General features: G+C 47.2%; 1 protein-coding gene across 3 annotated transcripts in view; it reads right to left on the bottom strand.

Moving 5' to 3' along the window:
• LOC135910143 (uncharacterized) overlaps nt 1–27,856 on the bottom strand; it is a 766,803-nt gene that overhangs the window by 35,393 nt on the left and 703,554 nt on the right. For all 3 annotated transcript variants that reach the window (XM_070531686.1, XM_070531687.1, XM_065442181.1), the window contains 2 exons: nt 23,708–23,913; nt 13,528–13,663 (listed from right to left, as the gene is read on the bottom strand). In XM_070531686.1, coding sequence (XP_070387787.1) covers nt 13,528–13,663; nt 23,708–23,913 — 342 coding nt within the window. The remainder of the gene's footprint in view (nt 1–13,527; nt 13,664–23,707; nt 23,914–27,856) is intronic.

Here is a 27,856-nt window from a genome sequence, read left to right on the forward strand (position 1 = left end):
GATTATGCTTTGGCATCTTGTTCTGCCAAGGTGCCACAACAAAGTATTTCGCACTTTTAGAATACCGGGAACAAACCGAGCTCAGTAAATTGAGAAAAGAAGAATACGGTAATGAAAGCACGCTATAAGCTGATTATATTCAGCCGGTTTTATTTACCACAACCGAGATGAGTTTTAGAACTTGCTTCGGTGGTTCCGGCTTAGCACTCGTTGCCTGTAGCACCACTGTGCACGACTACAAGGAAAACGTTTTAAAAGATTAATGGAACGATGGCGAGTTTTCTGCCTTGGTTCGTACAATAACATGTAAAACAAGGTTCTACGTAACGTAAAACAAACCCCTATTTTACACAAAACCTGACTTTTGGCTTTCCTTAGGCTCAAAGAAAAGTTGCACATTTGAGGGCCCAGCTGCTGGTGCATGTCAGGCTTCCACGACGGAGCTGTGACTATGTTAGTTTAGCACATTTTTCATTTGTTGGCGTTGCACAAGGTTATACGATATAGAATGGACTTGCGACGCAGCTGAACTACACTAATGGCGGTAGTAAGGGGGCTGCGGATACCATCAACGAAATGCATTGCTCAGCCATTGCTTCCGGAGGGTAAACGTTGGCACACTCGACAATCCCTGTCGCATGATAGTGGACCCTATGAGTGATCGACGAGTCCGTCCTAATGCACGCATGACTATGAGCTTGTTCTCGCGTAAGGAACCTTTTACCCGCATTTGTTCCGCTCATAAGGTCTACAACCACATGCCAACGGATAGGTAGATTGCTTCTTTATGCGTCTCTTACAATTCTGGCACTGAAGGCACAAATGTTCACGGGCCGAATCCACAAAGCTTTATCATTTGTAAGAGCTGTTTGCTATCGGCTGACCATCACCAATAATATTATGTTCAATATCATGATTAGCGGTGATGTATTAAGCTTTTCATTGAACATAGCAATTGAGAAGTTAATACGAGCACCTGCTATTACGAGCAGTTTTGGCGTAAAAAAAAATTGTCAATATTGCCCCAGGTTCATAAGAGCACTTCCATATTGATCCTGTAAACAAGGACAAAAAGTAAACAAATATAAGTGGATAGACAGGGACACCCATAGGTGCGTATAATTGTACTTGCAGCTCCTTTACTCGCTCGTCTTTCGTGCGCTAGATCTACACCGTATCCTGCATTACGAACTTGCTCGAACCGCGGTGCTTGTGATAAGGCACGGGGAGGGACTTATCAATGTGCACATACACTCGTCGCTGGAAGCATGCGTATGAAACAACATGACACCGAGAGATCATCGAGCTTACGTGGGACGCGAGTGTATTCGGGCGTACACAATCGCTCCACTACATTTATTCGCGGCCATTTTTAGATTACTCTTATTTTTATTGGCTATAGTTCAACGTGCGTATAGTGGTAATGGTTTGGGGCTCTTTCATTAACGATGTCTGTAATTTCACGTGACACTTCATGCTTGCGGAGGACAATGTAAAAACAACGTTTCTATGGGGAACCCCAGATTTCAGGTGTCCAGCAACGTCCCGTTCCGCAAATACCGCACAACGTTAATGACACTTTCGCTCCACTTTTGATCAATTTAACGCCACTTTATAGTGAAATCTATTCTATTCTAATCAACTACGCCTGCAAGAGCAACATATAGTACCTGATATTCGCAAGAGGATGAGAGGATCAGCGTTAACCAATGTACTCTTACTGAGACTACAATTACGGATTGGAGTTGAGGTCACTTGATGAAAGATATTCACGTAATATTCTATTTAGCATTTGGACCTGCCTTCTTGTGCTACATTTCTTTCTTTAGTCCGTGTAGCTGCGCACAACCTGTAGAAGTTGGTAATTAACTGCTGATGTTATACGTGGTCAGTATCAGTTGTGTACGAAAGCGTCGACAACTGGCAGAACGAAGCGAGGTGCGAACAGTTGTCAGCTTCATCAGCAGTTTCCAACGAGCAAATGCGACAAATGCCATCCTTGTGTGTGCGTGGGAGGGAATAGGAAGCTTTCCGTTGGCGGGAGTTCGGTTCGCGAGATACACGCGTACCCCCAAGCAGCGGCCCTCACGTTCCCACCGCAGGCTGTGTATACTCATCCCGTTGTGAGATGCGGCTCCCCGAGAGGACGCTGTGCAAACACGTTCCGCTGGTGGGTGCATCTCTCCGAGACCACGCAGCGGGGCGCGGTATACCCAGGATCGTGTTTCCAACGGGACACGTCATTCTCGCGGGTCCCAGCCATGTCTCGCACCATCAGCCCGCGTAGGTGTAACAGGAGCAGGAACCACCATCGGTGCAGGGCCCAGGCGGGGCGGAGACCGTAATGGGATAACTGTCCAGGCGAGCGCGCGCGTGAGCGGCTTGTGTATTACTGAGCCGGTGTGATTAAGACGGGTTCCCGGGGGTGTAACCTTTTGGCCCATGACGACGAGTGCACGCGTGGGCGGGCCTGCTGGCAAAATTCACAAGATCCCCGTTCATACGACGGGATATCTTAATATAATCCAGACTAGAGCGCTCTAGCTCAGGTCGATCTCCTCTCTCTTTTCTCTCAGTAAAAACTCTCTCTCTCTCTCTCTCTGTAAATGTAATCCTGAACTGCGTCGACCTCTTTTCGCGCGATCGCGAGCGCTGGCCGAAAAAGTCTAATGGTCGTGCAAGAAATTGCTGCGTAATAACTGAACGCGATAACCTGGAGCACAGAAAGATAAAATAAGTCAATAATGTAGCCGTTAATTACGGAACAGGGATTGAAGCTAGTGATATTTTAGCGATGACACGAGGCCAATGTCCCGACCCTCAGAGTTTAAGATGCGGAGAGACCAATTCTTCTTGTGTCTGTATGTCGAGGTAATTGAAGTGGATGTCGTTGTATCCACCTCGTAACCCAGTGGCTATAGCCTTGCGCTGCTGAGTACGAGGTCGCGGGATCAAATCCAGGCCGTGGCTGCCGGATTCCGATGCGGGTGGAAGGCAAAAATGAACTTGTACGGTGCCTAGGGTGCAAGGTAAAAAAAAAAGAAAACCAAGTGGTCAAAATCTGGAGCCCCCCAACACGGCGTGTCTCATATAATATCGTAGTCTTGGGACGTAAATGCCCAGAATGAAATTTAGTTGGAGGCCTTTTATAGGCTGTATTCAAAGCTCAAGTTAGTAGGACACGCCGCTAGGCTGTTGCTTAGACAAATGCGATCAATTATATAAGCGTTATTCTCTGGTATAGTTGAAGTGGTCAGTGAAGTAGTTTCCATCGCAGGAGCAAGTAGCTGAATAGCCTTCAAAGTGGCCGTGCTTGTCTTTTCAGAACGGCGAGCATCTTACACATCCCGATGGGCGGGTGCAATGTGGAGCTTAAGAACGTCCAGGCACTACTGGGGGACTGCAGACCCTAACGCTGAGATGGCAAATTGTGCAATGCCGAAAGGATAGCCTGGCTGACAGTGCATGGTAGGGCAGCGCTGGTGACATAATGTAGTCATTGCATGGGTGCAAGAGAATATGACAATGATGCAGGCAATCTTTACTGTCTCGCGTATTTATACGCCTGGCAAAGCATACCTGTAGACTTCGGCCCGAATAGGCGCGCAATCGGTCATCTACCCTGACAATAATCTTGTCGCCTTCGCATGTTGCTTCCGACGTGTGATAACCAACCGAAATCACATGCGCAATGCCCTCGAGTGTCTGTTGCTCTGCGCAGGCTGCTCTGGCTGTAAAATTCGGCGGCACAAAGTGTGTTACCTTGTCGCAGAACTATTGCCTGGACAAGCAAACAAACGTGGACTGCGAATCCGAAAGTAACGCCAGCTGTCCACCGCCCAGGAGAGAGACAGAGAGATAACAAAAAAGAAAGAGAGAAGGCAAGTATGCTGACCAGAAAAGTGTGTGGCTGGCTACCCCACACTGGGGAAGGGAAGTAGAAAGAAGGGAGAGGAATGAGCCACTTGGCACCCCGGTCCTTGCCGTTGTCCTTGTCCTTCGTACCCAAACAGTTTGAGCCTTCATGTAAGAAGAGGATTTTACGAGCGCCTCTTGAGTGCATCGATGACCTATAGCTAATTATATTGAATATTATGATGTCTTCACTGCTCTGCAATGATCTACCGGGGCTGATATGGCCACGTGTACTTACCCTCTTTTCCAGGGACTTCATCTCACCCCCTTATAACCCAAGGTTATCGCTCAGCGCCAGACACGTCTGCATGACTTGGAACTTATTCGCATATTATCGTTGATTCTATCTCTTGCGTATGTTCTCGCCGAACTCTGTGTAATCAGAATGTATGCGCGACACGAATTGTGTAGTACTTTCTGGAAGGCATGCGCGCACCAGCGATTACGATGGAACGCTCGAAGAGTCATGTATAAAATCATACTTTATATTGAAGTATGTAGTGCCATCTCTGCCTTTTGCGTTTCATCTATACGTGCGAAGTATGAGACAATGAATTACAATCACTACTCATAGTTCGGATATTTTTTTAAAGTTTGGAGCACTGAAGTCTAGGTGCAGGCCCATGATCAAGTCTAGGCTTACTATCCTGTAGCAAGGACCAGCTAAAACAAAGGCGCTTAAGCTAGCTACCAATATCTATTGGTGGCAAGTATTATTCCTGCAACCAGCCAAAGTATGATACGGAGCCTAACGACAAGGCACGGCATCTGCAAGAAAACGAAGGAGCCTAAGTGCCTTTTCCCTTCCGTGAGCCTGTCATTCGCTCCATCGTACAAGGGAGGAACACAGGACGGAACGAGAGAGCGAAAGAAGAGGACGGTTTCCAGGTGGTTAAAAGAGGCGCGCCGCCCAACGAGTCGCAAAGAAACATGGCGCGCCACTTCGTGACAGGCACGAACGGCACTTGTTTCTTCTACCTCCGGCGGCGGCAGGCCCCAGCACTTCCCGCTTAAACCGAGCGCACCTCCAGCGCGCGACAGCGTTCGAGCGAACGGGTGCTGGCGCGCGCTGTACGCGCTAAGTGAGCTAGATTAGCCAACGCGGCCGGGGCCTCTGGCGCTCGTAAAGACGAGCTGGCGCGGTAGCACGTCCGCACGAGCTTTTCTCTCCGTTGACGCCGCTCGGGGGTGAGCGAGAAAGAGGGGGAGGAGGCGGGTGTCGCGCGAGCGCACGGCTCCTCCGTCGCGCCGCCGTGCAGGGTCTCACCTCTGCGCACCCCCGTCACCACCCCGGCGCTTCCTTCTTTTCCTGCAGACCCCTGTCTGGTGCGTTCCCCGGCAGGCCGCGAGAGCCGCTCGCGGTGCAGCGCTCCGCTGTGGCAGCGTTTATCAAGAATAATGGCGGCACGGGACCCTTCGCGTGGTGGGCACCCTGGGACCCAATGACCCCAGTTAGGCCTAATCGACCGGGTCAGTCGGCGCACGCAATGCGCGTCTTCTTTTCCGGATTCGTTGCTGGCTGCAGGCTTTGTTGTGGGGAGCTCGCGCAGTTGGATACACCACCGCGTTCGCGTGGTTCGCCCTCGGGCGCGTGATGTTTGTTGCCCCTCCCCCTCCCTCCACCCTCGTCGCGACGCGCATCCTCCGCACTTTCCCAACGTGGGCCACGTCGGAGAAAGTCGCCAGTTTGGTCGCGCTCAAGAGCGCGGCACGGCGCCACGCACGCACGCAGGGACGCACACACGGCTCGCACGGCGCGCGTTTGCTTCTAATCCCGCTGCTGACGTTGACGACGCCGGAAGAGTTAACCAGCCAAACGAGTTTTGCGTGTTGCGCGAGGAGCGTCCTTGCTGTGCTGCCGTGCGACTCGGGGCTGCTTTACTGTCCTCGCGTGTTGCGCTTCGCGTTCGGCGTGCTCACTGCAGTCGCCTATTGTGCGTCGCGTTCGGCTCGCTCTCGTAATGTACGCTGCCGTGCTCTCCATGGCTTTCGCCGTCCGTCCCCCGGTGTTGTGTTAACTGCCTCAATTCCCCTCTCTCGCAACGGCGAGGTGCGACCTCGCTACCTCTCGCTGCTGCGTTAAACATGGATGCGGCGTGCCCGAGTCTTTCAAGCTTTCGGCCGTGTTTTCCCGCTGCGTTTGGCAGTGGAGTCATGGGAGAGAGTGCGTGCCTTTGTCGGATGCACGTAACTGCCCGCTCTTTTGCCAGTGTGCTTCTACTTATCCCCTTCTCACTTCCCTATGCGGCTGATAGTTTTGTTTTGCCGAAGGCACTATGGCGCCGCGTAAACTTAGGAGCGGCAATCAACCACTCTCTCGTGACTATGCGCGCTCGGCGGTTGATAATGCGAATGCGTAACCTTAACTTGCGAAAATGTACTACCTGCACTTGCAGATAAAAAGTCCTGCCAGATGACTCGTAGTTTAATATTTGTTCATCTAGATTATGAAGTGTCCCAATTCATGCACACTTTTTCTGTATACGTTGCGCGCGCCGCGATAACCGAGGCACCACTAGCTGATCAAGGCGGGTTTATATTTATGAATGTGTGGTCGTTACCACATACCCGTGCTTCGCTGTTCACCAAAGAAAACCAGCTTTGTATGCAGTACATACGACATCCACGCTATGCTAGACTAGGGATTGCCGTAGGCTAGCTGACTATAGAATTGGGAGAAAAAAGAAGATATATAAAGCTAAGCACAACGACGTTCGTTTGTGGGACTTTTGTGTCCTCTGCCGTCTGTTCGAGACCACCGTACAAGCAAAGCTGTGCTTTGCTGTGCAAGACTTGAAATTTAAGGCTGCCTTTTCAGTTTTTCGGCTGCTTTTCAGTTTTGCCAGTAAAAAAAGAGGCACTAATCGTCTGAAGTGAACGTAATTTGCAATCGTTGTACTTGTGCCATCACAGAATGATTCAGCGTTGAGTATCGGAGCCAGCAAAAATACATATGCTCACCCACGAATATTTTTTGTCATTTGTCAGGCCAGCATTTCATCCACCCCCGCCGTCTGATTCTGCTCTTTCTACGCTGCTCACATTCATTTTACATTGCTCCCCAAAATAAATGTTTATTCTCGCGCGCAAAAAATATTTATTTATTTATTTATTTTGTAGTGAGAAATACGGGCGCCAGCAGAAGACGAAGAGGAAGACGATGGTTGTTTCTCGCGCTCGAGCAACAACAACATTATGCCCTCAAGGTACACTTGTACATTACGGAAGGGAGGGAGCAAAGGTAGATACGGAGACAAAATACACATACCTGATTATAGATACAGAATACAAAATAAAATTTTGAATGAAAAGATCAAAATCAAACATGTCGAAGTCAATAATTAATAAAGAACAAGAGAAGGACAGAGAGAAGGAAAAAAAAGAGAAAAAAAAGGAATTGGACTGGTAGTGCTAAATAAGCAGCTTATACATTGCAAATAACATACAAAAAAGAAAACATGTGCCATACAAAATACAAGGCATAACTTAAAACAGAAATATGGCATAAGAGCAGTTATTATGCAGAAAAATCTGCCAATAACATAAAATGATACTTTGAAGTTATCGGTGTTAGATATACTTGCAAGTGATGCAGGTAAGTTGTTCCAATCTTTGCTCGTTTGTGGAATAAATGAATATGAAAAGCCGATGGTGTTGCAGCGCGGAATGTTTACTTTTTGGCGGTGGTTAATGCGAGATGAAATGTATGGCGGTGGTCGAATATGTACTGAACGCGCAAATATATGTAAAAATGTGTGTAAACTAATGATTTTTCTGCTTACTAGAATTTCATTCTAGCTTTCTTTTATTTGTTAACTGTCGCATCCCGTGGCTTGAGTTGGCTCTAAGAGAATTAGGCACTATTCTTGCTTACCTGATGATTGGTGTGGGATCGCGCTTGCCGAGATTGTGTTAGGATACCACGAAACTTTGCTGAAAGCTGTTGGCACCGTAAATAATCATTTCCCGGCTAGGAAAAAAAAGAGAAAACTGTATTTGCGCCCATAGTGCGAAGCAGTGAAGTGATCACCGCTGCAATTTTATGCGCAGTAAGTACTGCGCTGCTTCATGCGGTATTGGTTGGAACATACATTCTCACATACACATGGACAATCCCCTTTCGAGAAGAAGAGGAAAATATTTCGTCACGCCATGATATATTTAGACTGTAGTCCTAGCCGTCTTCGCTTGCGTGGGTGGCGTTGCCCGCTGGTGCAGGAGCGAAGACGCACGACTCTTTCTTCCCCCTCTTTCACATCCTGCCTCTCGCTTCTTGCCCACTGGCCTAGTTTATGTTCTTTTGCTATGCGCTGAATAGTTCCCGATAATCCTGGATAATACAATAAATACAGTCACCAAAGCGAAACCGAAACATCTTGTTTTACCTGACCTAAACGTTATAGGCTGTAGCGAAAGGGAACTTGCAGAACTATTCAATAATTGTTTCATAACGATAGGAAAGCAGTTGGCAACCGTTACAAACGAAGAATATGACTCACCGTTCCCTACTGTTCACAAGGATACTTATGTTTTTCGAGAAATTGCGAAAGCTGAAATCATTGCACTTGCACATCTCATGTCACACACACACACACACACACACACACACACACACACACACACACACACACACACACACACACACACACACACACACACACACATATATATATATATATATATATATATATATATATATATATATATATATATATATATATATATATATATATATATATATATATATATATATATACTTTTTCTATATTTTTAATATATATTTATATATATAATATATATATTTTTTCACCCACTTTAATTTCCATTATTTCTCGTTTCATTACTTCACTTATTAAGCACAGGTAATTTCCCCTGTGTTGTCCTTGGTGTCAGTGCTTGTGGGCTTCTTCTGATATGACTATATATATATGAACCTCTGCGTTTGTCACCACACTTTACCGCGGCGCTGGCGTCGAGGAACCCTCAGGTCCCCAGAAAGCCTCCCATCACCGCGCACGGAGGCAGAGGCCTAACGTGGGAAGCCGCCGCGACGTGGTCATTTTGTAAAACCACGATGCTCCCGGCGCCCTGGGCGTGGCCAGCGCGACGTGCTCGTTATAGGGCGACGCAGTTTTTTGCAGCGCTCGTATATCTCGAGCAGCTTTACGGCAGATTACACGGCGAGAAGCGGCGCGGAATACGGACCATTCGTGCGAGCACCGCGTGCGCGTTTCCCGTAATAGCGTCGAAATAAATCGTGGCCAACGGCTCTGGTGGCAGGGTCGACGCATCGGTGCCGGCCATGGGCGGCAGGAGTCCGCACATTGAAAATAAAATAATTTTGTTTCGATTCTGTACATTTCCTATCAATCGTCCCGTCGTGTGGCCGGTGCCAACGATAACGGTAGAGCACACTTGTGTGAGGCCGTGATGAAGAGCAAGGTGAAGGGAAAACTAATAATTATTGTGAACGGTATGCAGATCAAACGCATGTGTTGGAATCTTCGTGTCGGTTTAATAAATGCTGTAAAACTATTCAACTTCCGCAAAGCGTTTTGCCCCATGTAGCAATTGCGCGCCTGCCAGGCAAGACGGTAAGACGTGAAGAACCACACCGCGTAACCACGCATTATACAATGGCCGGGATCGGCCCTCTTGGTGAAAGGGGGCATGAAAAGCTTCGCTCTAGTAAAGATATTGTGCGATTGTGGGATTGAGGGTGTTTATTTGTTGCAGTGAGGACATTTCAGGACCATTTGTCGTTTCGCTGCGTAATTAAGTAAAGAGCAAAGCCAGCAACCGGCAAATGCACATTTATTCGGGCACAGTGTATATACTGGAGCTACATATAAGCCGATCCGTTATACGAGGGCTGTCCTGTCTCGGACCTATTCGCCAAAGAAAGCAGCAGCAACACCCGTGGTCAGCAAAGTCCCGAAGAGTTCACAAAGAAAGCTTCGCCTTAAAATGCGGTCGCTAGATGTCATCCTGTCAAGCCCATTGACCAAATGCGAGCATCCCCTGTGAAACCGGGCGCCTTGACGGAATACGTTACAGCGTCCGCATAGATAGTTTCATGCAGTTTATTGTTCCCTCAATGTTTTTCTTTTCTTTCTTTTCTGTCACCTTTTGTACCCATTTTTAAAGTTTTTTCAGTAAAGGGTAGCCAACCGGAACCCATCATCACCATTAGCAGCAACATATTTTTGTGTCCAGTGCAGGACGAAGACCTAAAACAGGGATCGCCAATTATCCCTGCCATGGGCTAGGTGATTCCAGTTTGCGCTTGCAAATTTCCTAATTTCATCACCCCAGGTAATTTTTGTTCTGTCCTCGAGTGGCGCTCCCCTTTCCTTGGAACCCATTCTGTAACTGTAGTGGCCGACTGGTTGTGTGCCCTACGCATTACATGGCCTGCCCAGCTCCATCATTTTTCATCATCATCATCTCCATCAGAGACCACGTGCCTCGTTCTGCCGAACGGTATTCGCACGTCGTGAGGCTATACCATCTTCTTTCACACCTGCCGCGAGACCTTCGACTCCTCCTTGGGGCCTCATTCAACCAATGATCAACCTTACAATACCTGGCGTCCGAAAAAAAACTGATATGTCATCGCCGGCTCTTAAACAGGTTACCTTACTCCTATTAAATGAGAAGTGCCAGTATTATACCCACATATACACCGACGGCTCCGTCCGACCGAAGATCTCTACCGCAGCTGTAGTCATTCCAGAAAAGGCTACCACCATCAAGTTGAAAACATTTCACTTGACAACGTCGATGGCAGCAGAAATCTCAGCGCTTCGAGTCGCACTACACTTTATTGATCACGAACCAACACACAAATGGTCGATTTTCTGGCACTCAAAGACGGCACTACAATGTTTATTGTCAGCCTTAAGGCGTCCACGTTACGTCTACGTCCACGTCCACGTCACTGTCCACGTTACAATGTGCAAAGAAAAGTGCTCGTGACCGTGCTCGAAAAACTGGACAATCGCCCCTTCACAGAAGGGAAAGTTCTAGGACACTGGTCCAGACGGGTTTCGGCACTCAAGGCCTTAAGGGCTTTGCTCAAATTGTTAAGGACATTTGAATTGTGCGAACGCCTTTGACTATTGTTGCGCGTAACATCGCGTTACTGTGTGCATTTTTCTTGTTTTTTTTTCTTCTCTCTTCCTTCTCCTTTTATTCCCTTTACCCCTTTCCCCAGCACAGGGTAGCCAGCCGGTATTCACACTGGCTAACCTCCCTGTCTTTCCTTCCCTTTTGTCTCTCTCTATCTTAAGGCGCGGTCGGCATGAACAGTCGGTATTTGAAATCACAGATGCCGTACACCACTTGACTGAGAAAGGGCATGAAATAAGTTTTCAGGGGCTGCCAAGTCACTGTGGTATCATCGGAAATGAATGTGCCGATCAAACTGCTCATTCAGCTCACGTAAGAAGATCGAGCCTATCGATCCCGTTGTCAAGGACAGGTGCTGCAAGGATGCTCCGCCTACTTGCACCCCAATACACTACATCAGAGTGGAATTAACCAGATCTTATGCACGGCTGTTTAAACACCCTGCATCCAACGTTAAGCCTCCGACTTCCGAAAGGACTTCCCCGAAAAGACGCGATCCTCTTGTGCAAGGTATGGTCGGGCGTCGCTTTTACTAACGCCTACGCGTTCCGCATAAGGATGGCTGGCACCGCAGTATGTGACAATTGCGGTGACGCGGATATGATTCGTCATGTTCTTTGCCAGTGCCCGCAGTACAGTGTGCAGAGACAATCGTATTCCGTCACGCTGAACCATTTGGACGACTAGCCTCTCTCGGAGGAAAATAAGCTTTACAGCATCGACGCGACTTAACACCGCGCCAGAGGGCCGTGCAATAGCTACTGCGCTTCTTGAGATCGACCGGCCTGTGTGAACGACTCTGATGGGAACGCCTTTTCTTTTACCTGTTTTCCTTTTCTTTCTTGTTCTTTTTTCCCTCTCGCTCTTTGTTGTCTTCGCAACCGCTATATCCCCCACCCCAGTGCAGGGTAGCAAACCAGAAACTCGCCTCTGGTTAACCTTCCTGTCTTTTCTCTCTCTCTGTCTTCTCTTGATGTTAACTCGAACGTCTGCTATCCCTATTTCCTCTCTCGTCCACACCACTATCTTCCTGTCTCTTAACGTTGCGCGAAGCATTTTTCGTTCCATCGCTCTTTGCGCGGTCCTTAATTTACTCTCCAGCATCTTTATTACCCTCAAAGTTTCTGCCTCATAAGTTAGCACCGGTAGAAAGCATTGATTGTACATTTTTCTCTTTGATGACAGTGAAAATCTTCTAGTCAGGATTTGGTAATGCCTGGCGTATACACTCTAATCAATTTTTATTCTATAAATTTCCTTCTCATGATCAGGAAGTCACCTCCAGTTAATCTCTGTGTCTCCCCTTTACTATTGTGCCTCTGTCACTGTCTAAGAACTTGTGTGGGCCAATAGCTACAGCTAACATGTTATTAGGGAAGGCGGCTGACAAATAAGTAGTAGTTCTTACGATGGAAAGGTTTTGTGAATTTGACCACACATGTGTCAAGATAGCCAGGATGTGGACTCCCGCATCACATATATCCGACGTGTGCACCTATGCGCTACGTGCGGAAGAAGGGCCAGATAACGAACTCAGATACGTCGTTTTGTTTTGTTGAAAGTGAAGATGTGATGGTGAGGTCCTGATCGTAATCGATAGGCCAGATCACCTTGTGTAGTGAGATACTCAGCAAACGTACAACGCCTGCGACTGCCCTGTTAAGAAAAACATGATGTCTTGTATTTTGCGAAATTTCAAGGTACGATTGAATGGTCTATGAATTTCACGTATATTTACTCAAACAGGAACTGTTACTATGATTTTACCATAGCTTTCCTTTTTTACGCGCTGGTTGTTACCACTCGTGTTTTCTACGGTTTTTGTTTTCCTTTTGGACGTCTTCCTGACATTGCGTATTTCTCTTTTCGCTTTTCTTTACCTTTTAATATGATTTTCTTTTATTTGGCTAAACTTCCAGCTGGCGCGTACGACGTCTTTGAAAGATCGATTCTTCCTATGTTTCTTGTCTTCACCTTTTGAAGTAGTAACGCTACAATGTACGTTCCCTGTCTGCTGTAATGTGCATAGTTAAAGAAATTTCACATAGGGCCCCGTCGTCGCTTCTTAGTACTCGAGGAGTCTTGTCTGCATATTCGTGTTAAGATTTTTACCATGCGTGCCGTAAAGCTACGCCTCTCTTCCTTTTATTGAGGGATACCGGTGGGCCTAAGCATCTCATTACCAGACTTTAGCTGAACAGCGGTCTTGAAGGAAATGCAAGATAGCTTTAACTCTGGCCTTCTTTGCTTTCACGTAACCTTGCAAACGATTAACTCCTCGACCTCTTTTTTTTTCTACCGCCATGGATGCGGAATGTTTTAATGAAATGCTTGCGGCAGTACCCTGATTTGGTGATGCCGGTCCAATCTTCGATACATTTTAGCGTTTCTTTATTATGTTTAGCAGTATGGGAATAACGTGTGTGTTAGATTACCTACTTTTTGTTTGTTGGTTTATTTACTCACGAAGCGTTCGCTTACCGTATATGCGCAGCTCTCGCTCTCCCTTGACCGTCTTGAACCCGGGGCCTTCGGTGGACACTTCGCAGCCATACATGCCCTCGGTGTTTAGGTCGGTCTTCTCCAGGAACACGTTGTTCTTGTCCGAACGGGAGTGCTGCACAAGGGAAAAAATGGGGGTGGGGAGGAGAGGCGGAGAAAGAGGACCACGAGCTGAGATCGGTGAAAAGTAAATAAAAGAAGGACCAAACGGGGCGTATTTACCGCCCGTTAGCGTCATTCGATCAGCAGACAAGCCGCTCGGTCGCAAACAAAGCAGGGGAGGGTGGGGGGGGGGGAGGCATGTGAGCGATGGCACAACCAGATGATCGAAATTAATTAAAATCGGAGGCTCCAAACCCCACCAGACTGCACAGTGACATACGGGCAATACAGGGTCCGTATACACAAAACGTTTGTTCGTAAGAGGAACATTTCAGCCAAGTTTGATGCTGGATATGTTTTTTGCGATGGCGGCGGCCAATGGCACAGAACACTTGAACGAAAAGCGTTGTTAATTCGGCCTCAGAAGCTCGAGAACTGAACTAGCAGTGTAATGGCCGGCGAGTACAGGAATAGTTGAGATAACGCGCCTTTCAGATTGGATTGCAGGGGTGCAACTCATGAATATTTTCGTTTGTAAGTGCTGTTTTCCATTGGCCGGGGGACCTCCAACAATGCAATTGACTGGAACATGCTCCTACAAACAGTGTTAATGCTATAATGTTTTCTTTTCTTTTGTGAATACTGTTGCTTGGCCTGTATTGGCGAAATAGTTCTTATACTGATACACCGCTACTCCTTGTCACTGAGAAATTAATTAGTTACGTGGTGGTTTATGGCGCAAAACCGTGTAAACAATGCCTAAGAGCAATATAGATGGGGAAAGATTAATGCATATTTCATTAAATGAAATCACCAAAAGTTCGCAACAAGTAGCGCCTAGTCGACAATGCGGCTCTTGATTGCTAGATTCAAGGCAGCAAAATTTCAACTCCTATTGGCAAAAAAGCTCTTAGATGCTCTTAGCCATTGAGCGGCTTCCTTCGCTAATACTATGTTCAACAGCGAGATTTGCTGGCGCATGCTCTGATACGACAAATTGTAGCGAGATAATTTTTGTGAACACATGCGTTCACCTTGCACATCAAATGTGCTGTTGCGTGCTTAATTTCGTTTGGCTCTTTCGTCCGCGGTGTTGCCTCGGCTCTTGGATTGTGGGTGCCTTGTTGTCACCACCAAGATATTGCTACACATCGAATATAGGCGATTAGTGCCCATTATTTTCATAACGTCCTAGGTAAACCTGCAACCATAAATTATGGATGTGCTTCAGCCGCTCATAGCGTTTGCACAAACCACGTGGCGCAGGCGAGCATGGAATGAACAAAACGAACAGCGCAACATGGCAGCCTCGCCGCAAGTGGGTCACAAAGCCAGCATGCTTGCAAGCGCCGATTTAAGCAGTCCTTTAAACGTCGATATTGACTTTATAAGCATTCGCGATTGTTGTCGCTATGGATCAGAGCGGTCCTCTATCGCATGGGCATACATATTCATAAACAAGCGTTTGCGCCACTCGAACGTAAACAATTCCTGTTCTGCATCTCTTCTTTTTTTCTTTCGATCTTTACGCGTGCCGCGATGAGTCTCCCCTATTAATTTTTCAGCGATAGATTGGCACCGAAGGCATAAATGAAGGGCCTCCTGCTTTGCTAAACGCTTTGTTGCTCGCTAATGAGCGCCACGCGTCTCCCTGCACCACAACAACACATGTTTGGACGCTTCGGGCTCTCGAGTTGAACAGCGCTGACCGCTCTAACGACCGAGCTATCATACCAGGCCGCTCAAGATGCGAGAAAATAAAATAAATAAAGCATCGACCCCCGTACTATTAAAGGGTCAAATGTGCGCTCATTTTTTTTGTGGCACTCGGAGCAACCACGAAAGGGGAACGAAAGAAGCCTTCGAAAAACAAACGCCAAGCATGCAGATTTCCGGCTCTGCCATGGCGAGAGAGAACAGATGCTATACGAAAGTGGTCTCTGATCGAGACAGCTGGCTATATTTACTGCCGGCCAATAGCGGCGCTCGTAGTAGGGGGCAATGAGAACCGCGCAGCGCGTGTGGCTGGTCGTAAACGAAAGGGTGTCCTGCATATTATGCATGAGGCGTAAGCGGAGGGCGCCCCCCCCCCCCCTTCCCTTTGTTGCCCGCGCCCGGCCGACGGTCTCTTCACCGACGCCCGCATGGCCCACGAGTCCACAAGCGAGCGCGAGCTGCACATCCCGCTTTCGCCGTCGGCGCGTTCTTTCCTTTTTCGTTCTCGCCGCCTTATCTGTACACACCACATCGCGACTCGCGACGCTGGATATCAAGCAGCCGAGCCATGTCAACGGCGGTGTACGCACATAGTCGGCTTATCAACGACAAAGCTTTGCTACGAGTTCGGTACGCGGTGCCGACGAGAGCAGAAAAAGTACCCGACTGATTTCCGAACAATGTACGACGACAGCGCGGCATCGGTCTCGCATTCTGTAATGGCGTGGGCTGAATTATACATGATAATTAGAGTTCTATGGATATTTACCACGTTATACTAACGTATACCGGTGTAAAATATAAATATTATTTCCAATACCTCTGTTCTAGCTTTGTTATTGGTCCGAGTGGCGCTCCGATTACGGTTATCAAGAAATCGACCAGTCGCGAGTGAAGGTGGCTAAGAAAGGACTGAAAATAATGTTGTTACAATTTGCTAGCCCAGTTCTCTGATAGCACCATCAATAACGCGTAAGCAGGTCTTGTCCCTGAATATCATTCCCTTCTCAGCATCCACGACTTCGGATTAGTGGATGCAGCCGATAACGCAGATGGTGCGCTTCTAGAGCCTATAGGACAAAAAAAGCGTGAAAGGGACAGGCCCAAGGCGCGTTTATTCACGAAGCAGTTTTTATGCTAGAAGGTGGTGGTGGTGGTGGTGGTGGTGGTGGTGGTGGTGGTGGTGGCGGTGATATTATGCTAGAACACTTCGCATTAAATATTACCAACCTATAAAGAGAGCGAAAATATTATTAGATAAGGTGGCCGACCAATGAGAAACGGCTCTTACGCACGAGCGCTTTGTGCATTCGGCCCCTGGGACAAAATTTTCGCGTGTTTCCCGCCCCGAACTTACTCTCTGCTCTAGGAATCTGTGCGGATTCCGTACATCTAAACGTACAACTTGGGTGGATTGGCACACGTTTAAGGTAAATAGAGGAGCAGAGCATGGGACAGGGCGAACATCTACCTATGCGAAGTTTCTGAATAACTGGGATGCGAGTTTAAACGCCGAGAGAAGGGAACACCAGGAAAAGCACCACATCTGAATATCCCATTGGCCACATTTTACGTGGGATATTTATACCCGCCAGTCCCCTCCTCTCTCCTCCCGGATACGGATGGAAGAGGAAAGGAGCAATCAAGATCCTAAAGCAACGCAAGGAGTATGAGACAGGCCGTAGTGGAAGACTCCGGAATAACTTGAATCACCTAGTGTTCTCCAACGTGCAGGTGATGCTTGACACGTGAACGTTTTTGCATACCGCTCCACGCAACGGCCGGGAATCGAGCAGAAGGTCATAACCACTGTGCCACCGGGAAATGCTTTCGACGTTTGCTGCATATTTCCGCGCACGAAGTGCCTGTATTCCGCGTAGTGACAAGGCGACCTCCGGTGTTCCTTGATTACAAATTATGCAGATGAGCCATGCGTAAGACTTGATTGCCTTTCATGATGCGTTTAGAGGGCGACGCTTCTGTTATAACCACATTTATTTTCGCATTTCGTGTATGACCCAAGAGACGCTCCACCTGCGTTATCGCAGTATCGGCTGGTCCAAAGAGGTGGACGGTGGTGCTGCAGTTCTTTTCTTTATCGTTCTTTATTGAATAATGTGAGAGTGGTATACTACATGGTTATGGAAAGAATCGCTGAATCATACTAGCCCAACATTCATTGGAACTTTGCCTGGTTGAGCGATTGCGCTCGTATTAACTAGGGCACCCATTGGCTGTGCATGGCGGGCCTTTACTTGTGCTTGACTGAGCTACGATGCAGATAAAAAAGCTAACCAGCGGGACTTGCAATCTGTGAAAAAACTGCATTACGGTGGCAGACATAATCCATTAATATTGTTTGTGTGCACAGGATCTAGCTAAAATCGCCGCTTGTTAGCGATGTAACGAGTGTAGAGTTAACGTGAAGGACGAAACTGTTGGCACCACAGATCGTATCGCAATATGATAAACTGAAGAGGGTCGCGGGCATCAGAAACTGCAGTATACGAACAAGACGCAGGGCTTTCACTGGTGCAGAGCGCGCAGCCAAACTGGCGGCGCCAGTTTCACGCCACCCCCAAGTCGTTTGCGCGGCGTCGAGCAGCGCCGCGTCACGAACCCAGAACGGTGACAACCATCGGGATTGTCACAGAGGAGCCGCTCACGCGAAGCGCGGGGGAAAGCAGTACCGAGGAGCAAGCGGGCAGCTCCCAGTGCCACCAGCGGCGCAGCGAGCCATGACGTCGCCGCTGCGACCAACGCGGGACGCGGCTTGTGCGCGTCCGAGTTGTTCTCGCATCCGCGTGCCAGGCGACGATATGCGTTGTGGGCGGAGGACACAGGCTGAAGGTGTACGGCGCACGGCGAGCAGGGTTAGGGTAGCGGGGGAGTCCGGCAGGCAGGCCGGGGTCCGAGAGCGGGCGCGTCATTAATTAGTGGGGCAACGGGGGTTTGGCGCCACGCCCTGGCGTCGCGCTCGCCCCGGGGGCATTTATTCCTCCTAATTGCGGCGGACCTCACGGCGGCGAGCAGATGGATGAATAACGGTGCGCGAAGAGGGACGAGGGGGGTTGAAGAATGCAAAAGAACACAAAGGCCGAGCTCGTTCACTCGCACGCACGCACACACTCGCGCACGAACTTACACACAAGCCTACACACACACACATGAACACACACACGTACACGCGCACATGCATAAGCACACAGGCACAGACAGGCAGAGAAGGTTGTACCTCGCGAATCAGTGTCCAACTCACTCAGTTACGCATTGTTCTCTTGTGCGATTTCGCTGTTTTGTGATTTGCGCCACACCTCACTATTAACAACGTGAACCGCTAAAGCCGGATTCACTAAACGGGATGGCTCGCAAGAACTAGCTGTTTTATGCGAATGTCTCACTGTCCATCATCACTCACGCACCAGTGAAACAATTTGGACGCTGCTTAGTAGTGAACTGTTACGACTCACAGCAATATATGTTCCGACTATTACTGGTAATGAGCAAGTGCACTCCTCATGGTTTAATGATAACCTTAAAGGGCTAAACAATAAGAAAAAGGGACTATTTAGATCCGCGAGGCATCCTAATTTTATCTTTGCATGGATGAAGTACTACACTGCCATATAAGCGAATAAAATGAATAAATTAGACAAACAAATATAACTGTTACGGTATCTCTCCCCCAACTATACTACGAAACAATTCCAAGCATTTTTGTAGCTCGACGAGTCAAACGACATTTCACTATGTGATACTAACGGCTGCCTTATACGTGAAGACGAAATTGCTAATGTACTAGGTAGTACGTTTTGATTTGTTGTCACCGGCCAACCCAATTAGAACCTTAGTTTATTCCCGCCCTCTGCGCATCCCTTGACGAGCCGTTTCACCTTTTGTCGGATAGGCATTGCTAGAGTGATTGATTTCAACTAAAAAAGATCGTCATCAGCAGGAATCGATGGTATAAACGCTGAAGTGGTCAAGAACAACAACCCTCATATTTATCCCACATATTTGTGCAATCACTCAATACAGGGGCGGTATTCTGTAAGAGTCCACCTAGTAGACTGTCCATTTGGGCCGTTACTGATTGGCTAGGGCCGCTTGTTTCCTCCTCGCTCGTACAGCTGCATCCAATCTGCAACGGCCGAAATGGATAGTCCACTAGGTGGACTCTTACAGATTACCCTCCCCCCCCCCCTCACCTCCCCTACGTTCAACTTCAGCAGACTGGCGGGGTGAGAAGGTCGCTCCTGAATTCAAGATCGTTAACGGTCATCGTGAAACAATTATCGGCCCATATACATTACCAGCGTATGTCGCGAAAGAACGCAGCATATCGTGTATTCTGAACACGCGTGTTTCCTGTCTTCTAACACCTTTTTTTCACTCGAATCAGCATTGTTTTCGTCCCGGCCACTCTTGTGAAGCCCAAGTCGCTATTTTCCTTCACGAAATTTACTCGCTTCTTGATTTCTAATGTTTGCATTGAGGCGCTGTTTCTTTATTTCGAGAAAGGCACTTGATTAAGTTCCTCATCGTCACTTTTTGCTCATTCTATCATGCCTCAACTTAGACCCGTCTGTGTTCAACTGTATTTGTGAGTTCCTAACTGGTCGCCGACAGTTTGTTGTTGCAAACTCTCACAGGCCTCTCCTCTCTCGTGTACGCTCTGGCGTTCCCCAAGCTACTGCACTACACATTCCCTCCCCCTCTTTTCAATTTTCAATTTACGTTAACCATGCACTGCTACTCAACATTGATTCCAAATCAGACCTTTTTGCTGACGACTGTGTTCTATACCGCCCCGTAGCCAGCCTGTCTGAGTCTTCCTTTCTGCAGAATTATCCTATTGAAACACAGGACAGGTGAGAAAACTGGTTAATGGCCATCAATAATAACAATACCTTTGTTATGTACTTTCACCGACGTAACATTTACATAGCCTCCATTCACATTCTATATTATTGTCTTATAGATGCTACTAATGCCGTTAAGTACCTAGGTATTCAAATTTTCTGTGATATGACATGGTCGCAACTTCTTATCAACATTGCTAATTTTGCCAATCGAGTCCTAGGCTATCTTCGTCGCAACCTAGCTTTGGCATCTGCTACCATAAAGCTAATAGCTTATGAAACATGTAATGCCTAAGTTTGAATGTGCCAAGGCAATTGTGGACCTCCATCAAGCTAACCTTACAATTATGCTTCAATCCATCCTGAAATGTGCCTCTCTAATTAGTCTAATAACATCAGTAAAGCTGCTGCAAAATCTCGACTTCACTTTCATCCTCTTGCATCTCGCGTTTGTGTCTCGGCTATAAATTTTTCTATTCGTTGTCACCAGTCAACGCATTTATCAGATCAGCCCGTCGTACATCCCTCCACTGCCACCCAAAAACCGTACATTCCCCGAGCGTACCCGCATGAAGATCTTCCAGAAGTATTTTTTTCCTACCTGCGGCACAAGACCGGAACGACCTTCCCGCCCCCATTGCCATGTTAACAGACTGCGCGGTTTATAACAGCCATATATAGCCATTATTTAGCATGATAAATGGGAACCGCTGCCTTCATCGCCCATCCCTGACATATAATGTCCCTATGGGAACCTTGAAACATAAAAAAAATAATAAAAAGGACACCTCAGTCCGCATACTGTGACGTGGCTCTGGGGTAACATATTTACCGCAAGCAGCTCGTCAACGACTTCCTCTGTGCGACGTGATTCGGTGGCCCTGAGTAACATCATGCTCGTCCGCTGACTGCACTGGCTATTTGTCCGTCATGCGAATCCCTTTTAACAAGGCCGTATTGCAACCCTCATGTTCTCTGCTTGGTAGATGACGATACAAAGGGTTGATGCGGGCTTTGTTCCGCTCGTCAAGTGAATGCAATTTATGCTCGTACTATACGCTTTCGGGAGTTTGCTGCCACGTTCAGTGTATGTAGAGGATTTTATTTGGAAAAGGTACTGACACGCGCGCTATATCTTTTTTTTTCGGTGTGCGTGCTTCCCCGGCTAACAAATGTTACAAGTTCTAGATTGGCGCAAGGCGCGCTTGCATGTTTTTAGAACATTCTCGATTGTTGTAGCCGATTCCATGCTTTTTTCTATATTGCCGCCGACCCTTGTGTAATCAGACAGCGTGCGCGACGTGAATAGTTGTGTGCATTTTAGAACTTCCGCTAAAAGTAGCGATTACGACGGAAGGTTTCATTGAGCCACGTAGAAACAGGCGCGACGCTTCTGATCCACGGATCCTATTTTCGACAATCGGCGCACATGCTCATCACTATCCCGGCCACGGCTGCCGCATTTAGATGGGGGCGAAATGCGAAAACAACCGTGCACCTATAGATTTAGGTGCACGTTAAAGAACCCCAAGTGGTCAAAATTTCCGGAGTCCTCCACTACGGCGTGCCTCATGATCAGATCGTGGTTTTGGCGTGTAAAACCCAATAATTAAATTTAATTAATGCTCATCACTATCGTTCTGCGCAATGTAACTTGCTTTCTTTTTGTAGGCTCACCCAATAAGGGGCTAGTTTTGTGACTCACCGTTGTTGCGTGGTCTAATTCCTAACGGTCGCGACAATATTGCCAAAATCTTGCAATTCAAAACAAAGGGCCGCGATAAGGCAACGTATATATTTTAATCAATTCAGTTTTCCTTTTTTTTCAGTAGTCTGAGTAGCGCTCCTCGTAACGCGGACGCCAGGATAAAAAGGTCGTGAGTGGCGGGGGATAAGAAAAACGCAGAATCAAGCTAGGGGAATCGTTACATAATATCGGCAAATTTCAGCCTCTAGTGCCGGATCATTGCACGGGCGATCTGCTAACATTTTAGCACAGTCGTATAGAAGTTGCAACACACCGCCCGCTCATTACTGTGTTGCCGACTATAACGTTTTGACATCCTGACATCCTTGTTTTCTTCTTAAATGGAGCGCGCCAGCGCGTCAAAAACTAGAACGGCCCGTTACATTTGAAAGAAAGTTGTCTCGCTACTCGTGTAGCCATAAAGCAGTTGCTTTTATTCACAAATTTAAAAAAGCAGTTTGTACTATTAGATCAATTTTTAGAGCTCCGACCCGTCGTGACAGTGAACATATGTTAGCGAAAGCGGCCGGTCAACAGCAAGCGGCTGTTCCGAGTAATGAACTTCGCTAAATCAGTTCACAATAATTTTTTTTTATATTGACTCACGGTTTACAAGAAGCAGCGCAGGTCAGAAGTAATGGACAATGTGAAATGGCGTCCGGCCAGTTACAAGCAATTCTCACAATAGCGAAGCTTTTCGATTTCGGCACGCAGCGCCGAATTCGCAAAGCTTGATAAACTCTTGGGGTTATCGGGTCACGTGAGAACGAAGACTCATGTCACTCCAGAACGTCTTGAGGCTGAACGCCTTATTCGGATATTGGCCACCAGAGAACTATGCAGGCTTGTACGGAGGGATGGATGCGCATTCAGAAGAACTATCAAACCAGCTGAGAAGAAGAAGAAGAAAAGAAGGCTGCCAAGACATAAAGATGACAGCAAGAATGAAATGATGAAAGGATGCAAGAACGAGCAAGAACCAAGTATGAAAGCTAAAGCAAACAAAAGTGCATTAGAACAAGCAAGCAGAAACACAGCAATCAGACAACAAATGTCTATCTCCGTAAAGTAATCACTTAAGTCGCCATCTTGAATGTTGACCTCTAGGTCATCGCTAATACACTTTACACTGTACTCGTACTGTTTGATGCAACTTCACCTGTCTCCTTGTGCGCGATATGATGCTACGCTACTTGGTCGCTTGCACCTGGACGTGATTCACGTACGCCTAGTCATCCTTGATTGGAATGACTGACAGCGCTTATAGCAACAGCTGTGTTTGCGAAGAAACAATAACTATGTTACCGTCCTTCCTGTGGAGATCAGCGACTTACCCTCTAGATTACGTTTAACCAGCTAGATGTAACGCTTTTTATTGATAGCAATATATTGGAGCTATGTCCTCGCGCATCACGGCAGCAGAAAGCCGCAAGAGTAGGGGCGCGATTTATGAAGCCAACCGGAATGAGCGACCACCAGTGAAATAGCGACGAATATTTCACTTCGCTTTCGTCTCCAGCATGCATACCATATCCTCCCTTTTCTTCTATCCGAGAGTAAAGCAAGAAACCGTGATGAACCCTGGTTAACTTCCCTGCTTTCCCATTATCGCTCTGCTCTCTTTACATATGCCCGAAAGATATCTGTTCTTGCTGGCACCGCCAAACAATAGTTTTCTTTACTGCGGAGGAGGTACAGGATGGCCGCGTATAGCGTGCCAAGCGCCACTCACGTCGACGAAGGTGCCCAGCAGCTCGTAGGATTGCCCCGGCGGCACGTCGCTGGGCAGGTACCGGTAGAACTCGACGTTGTTCTTGTACCACTTCACCGAGTAGAGCTCGGCGTTCTCCAGGTCGTACTCGCAGCGCAGCTGCACGGGTTCGCCACTGCGCACCGCTCCCGGCACGTGGAGATCCACTAGGCGCAGGCAGAGACCACCTGCATTCGCGTGAGAAAAACAGATGCACGACATTACACCACAGCAATGCAAGAGAAGCGTAGCGGCGATGCTCTATACGAATAGACACGCACGAGACGTAGCTGAGGCGTCGCGCTGGTCATAATAGACGTGAGGCATGTATAAGAGTCATATTCGAAACGATGTTAGAATAATTCGAGGAGTCTCGAATAATTAGATACGTCAGTAACCAGGCGTAAATTATTGTAGCTCTTTAACCTCGGCGGCGACTGTTACAGCAAATCCGGCTGCGCAGTGATCGGTCAGTATAGAAAGCCATATCTTATGTCAAAGCAGAGAACCGGGTAAGGAACCAACATCACGGTGAGTTCGCCGTCGTGACCGGACCCACCAAAGCGAATGCGAGAAGGCCATAATAAAATACCCTCACTTTCGCTAAAAGAAGCAACAGCATGGAGCGTTGATTTTTGTGATAATTGTTTTTTATTTTTCCGGAGGTTGGACGCCCTCCCTCCAATTCTAGAAGGCAGTAGTGTACTCGTAATGTACATGAAGAGAGCAGCATGCGTTTCAAAGCCGGGACTATTAAAAATAGGTTGGACGTCATCTATTGTACATTGGGACGCAAACGAGCAGTTTCTTACTTGTAGAGATAGTGGGAAAAGTTTGTCCTGTCTTATGAGAAAAAAATTTCTATTGAAGTGGCATCAGATTTTCAACTAGCAGAACTGCACAACAAATCGGCACTCCACTTGCGAACAAAACACAGTTACGGTATTGCTTACGGGCATCATTTGAGGCATGACGAATTTCTGCCCTCCCCCCCCCCCAAAAAAAAAACAAGAAAAAAACTTAGATGAAATACAGAATAAACACAAAGAAAGCGCAGTTACCTTAAACTTGCGATAGTGCTCTGAGGACACCCCAAAAGAGAAGGAACACGCAACCGTAGTTTAACTCAAATGTTAGCAGGAGAAAACAGCGAGACAACGCGCGAAGCAAAACGAGATGACTCTGTCTTCAGATGATCAAGGCACGTCTGCGAAGGTACACCGTTTTTTTGCGATACAAGGACACGGACGGAAGGGTGACACAATCGCCGTTTTCAGAATGAGTTTTTGCCGCTTCGACAACTTCTCGCGTGCACTTGTCCTCGTAGCGGATTGTAGAGTTGCAATTGTCAAAGAAGGAAGAGGCCTCGCAGCCTCTGCAGGTGCAGCGAGACGCTAATATCGTCCCCTCTGCAAACTAGGCTGCAAATTTAAGTACGAATTACCAGGTCATCCAAATCCATGCCCTGTTAATTAAGCATAATGAGCACAAATTTTTTTCTGGGACGAACTTGAAGGATAGATTGAAGCTGGTGTTTCGCAGGTTCTGGGTATACATTCAGTTGTGTATGAAAAATACCAGAAATTTCAGAAACCACGAGGCTAAAGGAACGAATCCTTCCTATAAAAAGAAAATTGAAGAAAGGAGAGAGAAAGAATACACACACACGCACGCAGAAAGAAAAATGAGGTGTTATGAGAACTAACATTACATATTCGAGCTCTGTAGGACAAAAAAATGAGGAACTTCGAAATTTAGTGTACAGAGCAGTGGCGTTTTAGATCTATAAACTGGGCCCTGTTTGACAGCAGAAATTTCGGCGCTGACGTAACCATCTCTTGCCCTACCCACTTGCTCCGTTTCTTTGTTTATTTCCTACAATATATTTATTGCACCTGGTGTAACGTCGTATGTGAGCATTGCGCTAGCAAACGGCCACACATCACACCTCAAAGGCTTTAGGAGGACCTGAGAAGCATGATTTGCTTAACTAGCGACAGTTAAAGAATACAGTCATGTTTGTCCATAGAAGGGAGGCAACGACAAACCAACAAAGAGAAGACACCAGTCCGGTTGAAATTCGGTTTCGTCATCCAATTTCTATTACATTCGAACAGAGACACAACGGCCTTAGTGCACTGCCTTCGATGCTGAGACACAGCCCACCAGGGGGACTGTTTAAAACTGTGCGTCGCATGACAGGTTTGATTAAATAACATTCGCGGTAAGACATTTTAACCCACCGGATATTATCTGCCGGCTTTACTTGATAACTTTCATACATAAAAAATACAAACGATGACAAAGAAATACCGTCTAAAAATCGCAGCACACTTGTAAGTGGCACACATTACTCCAGTGGGCTAAACGTTGCCATGGGCTGGCTCCTTTAATTCGATAAGTTCAGGAGGGAGCTTATGAGCGAACGTTTGTAATAATAAACAAAAGAAGGAAGGAGGGGGGGAGGGGTTAGAGAAATAAAATGTACAAAAGCGAACGAAAATTTCTTTCTTTATCCTTTTGAAACTATATAATATAGAGAAAGAAAGGCTTAAAACGCTCAGCCACCAAGTGCATAGAGTTGAGAGCTATCTTTTTCTACAAGCAGTCACTTAAGCAGTTTCTGCGCTGACAAAGAAAGGAGACGAGAGGAGGCCAAGAACACCAACGCTAGCTCATGTTGAGAAACAAAACGGATGACGACTAAACGACACGTACTTCTGCTCTAAGGGAGTTTTGTCCTAAAAACAAACTGAGCGAGAAATAGTCTATAGCAGCCGCGAAACCGTGAAGTTCAGCGGTAGACTTAGTCTTGTGGTTTTGTCGAGCTATAAGCCTAGTTTTCCTTCGATATTCGTAGTTTCATCTGGCGCTCCCCTTGCGTCTTTCCCCCAGGCCCGGTACAGTGTAGAGCCGCGACCAACGACAGCGATGGTTTAAAGTTCGACAATGCGGCCGGAGAAGCAGCCCGCCAAATTTTTTCGAGGGAGAGAGAGCGGTGAATCGACGGCACCTCAGCCACCGCGGTGCCAGCCAGCTCGTGCGGCCGGGTACTCCCGGCGGCGCCTAATAGATTGATACAATAAAGAAGCTAGTCGTCGCAATTTTTCTCTCGTTCCTAATCGCTTTAAGGGTAATTGGCTAGCTCGAATCGAGGCTTATCGGGATCAAAACTGGTGCTCGTCTTTTCCCTCCTTGCAGTTCGGTTGTGCTGCCGTTTCTTGCTCTCCTTCTTCCTTCTTTCTTGTATCTCGTGGTGTCGAGCTTTCTTTTCAGTTTCATGGTTCGCTGCCGACCGCGTTGAGCTTGTAGACGGCTGCTGCTCATTTATTACGGGCACATTTCCCTGTTTGCGTTGTTTTTCGCACTATTGAAGTAATGAGCAGCAGCTTATTTTTCGCTGCTTTTTTTCTCTCTTCGGTTTCTGGAGTAGTCAACTAGGTATTATAGTAGTTGGTTCAATTTAGAAAGTCACGAACGCAAATGGCATTTCCTATTTTAGTTTTGTTTGCCTCTCGTTTAGGCATCAGTGAGTTGTGATAAAAATTTATCACTTTATGAGGCTACAGTGAAAATCGCTTTAACGTATCGTATCCCCCCCCCCCCCCCCAATGAAGACAATACCGGGATTGTTAGACGGTAATTTTCCGTCTGTTTTCTGTTAACTGTCCCTGCGGAAGGTTGTAATTGCAGCACTCTATAATGCATAAGAATGGAGGCTGGTAAAAGACGCCTTGAAAGGGCAAACGGAGTTAAATACAACTGTAGACAACTTACGATTTTTGATCTTATCACTAGCATTTCAAAATCTAGGAGGGCAACTTTTTTAAATTCCAGAGACCTCCAGAGACCGTGATGATACACGTTAGTCCTCCCTAGCGTTTATATTCTTCGTATTTATTCTTGGCCACTCTTCACGCGGAAAAAGTGAAAACCACCACTAGCAGGCGTTATATAACGAGCCACCTTCGTAGGTGCGCCGGCAAGCACACGCGAAAAAAAAAAAAGTCAGCAGACTTCAGTGATTCGTCCGTCTCTGGACTTACTCACTGCGACAGCTAATCACTCTCTTAGTGTCCACAATTTAGCTTATATATAAAATATGACGACCGTGACGTGTTCCCAGGTCTC

Source organism: Dermacentor albipictus, chromosome 1 (genome assembly GCF_038994185.2).
Source record: "Dermacentor albipictus isolate Rhodes 1998 colony chromosome 1, USDA_Dalb.pri_finalv2, whole genome shotgun sequence".
NCBI classification, from domain to species: Eukaryota; Metazoa; Arthropoda; class Arachnida; order Ixodida; family Ixodidae; genus Dermacentor; species Dermacentor albipictus.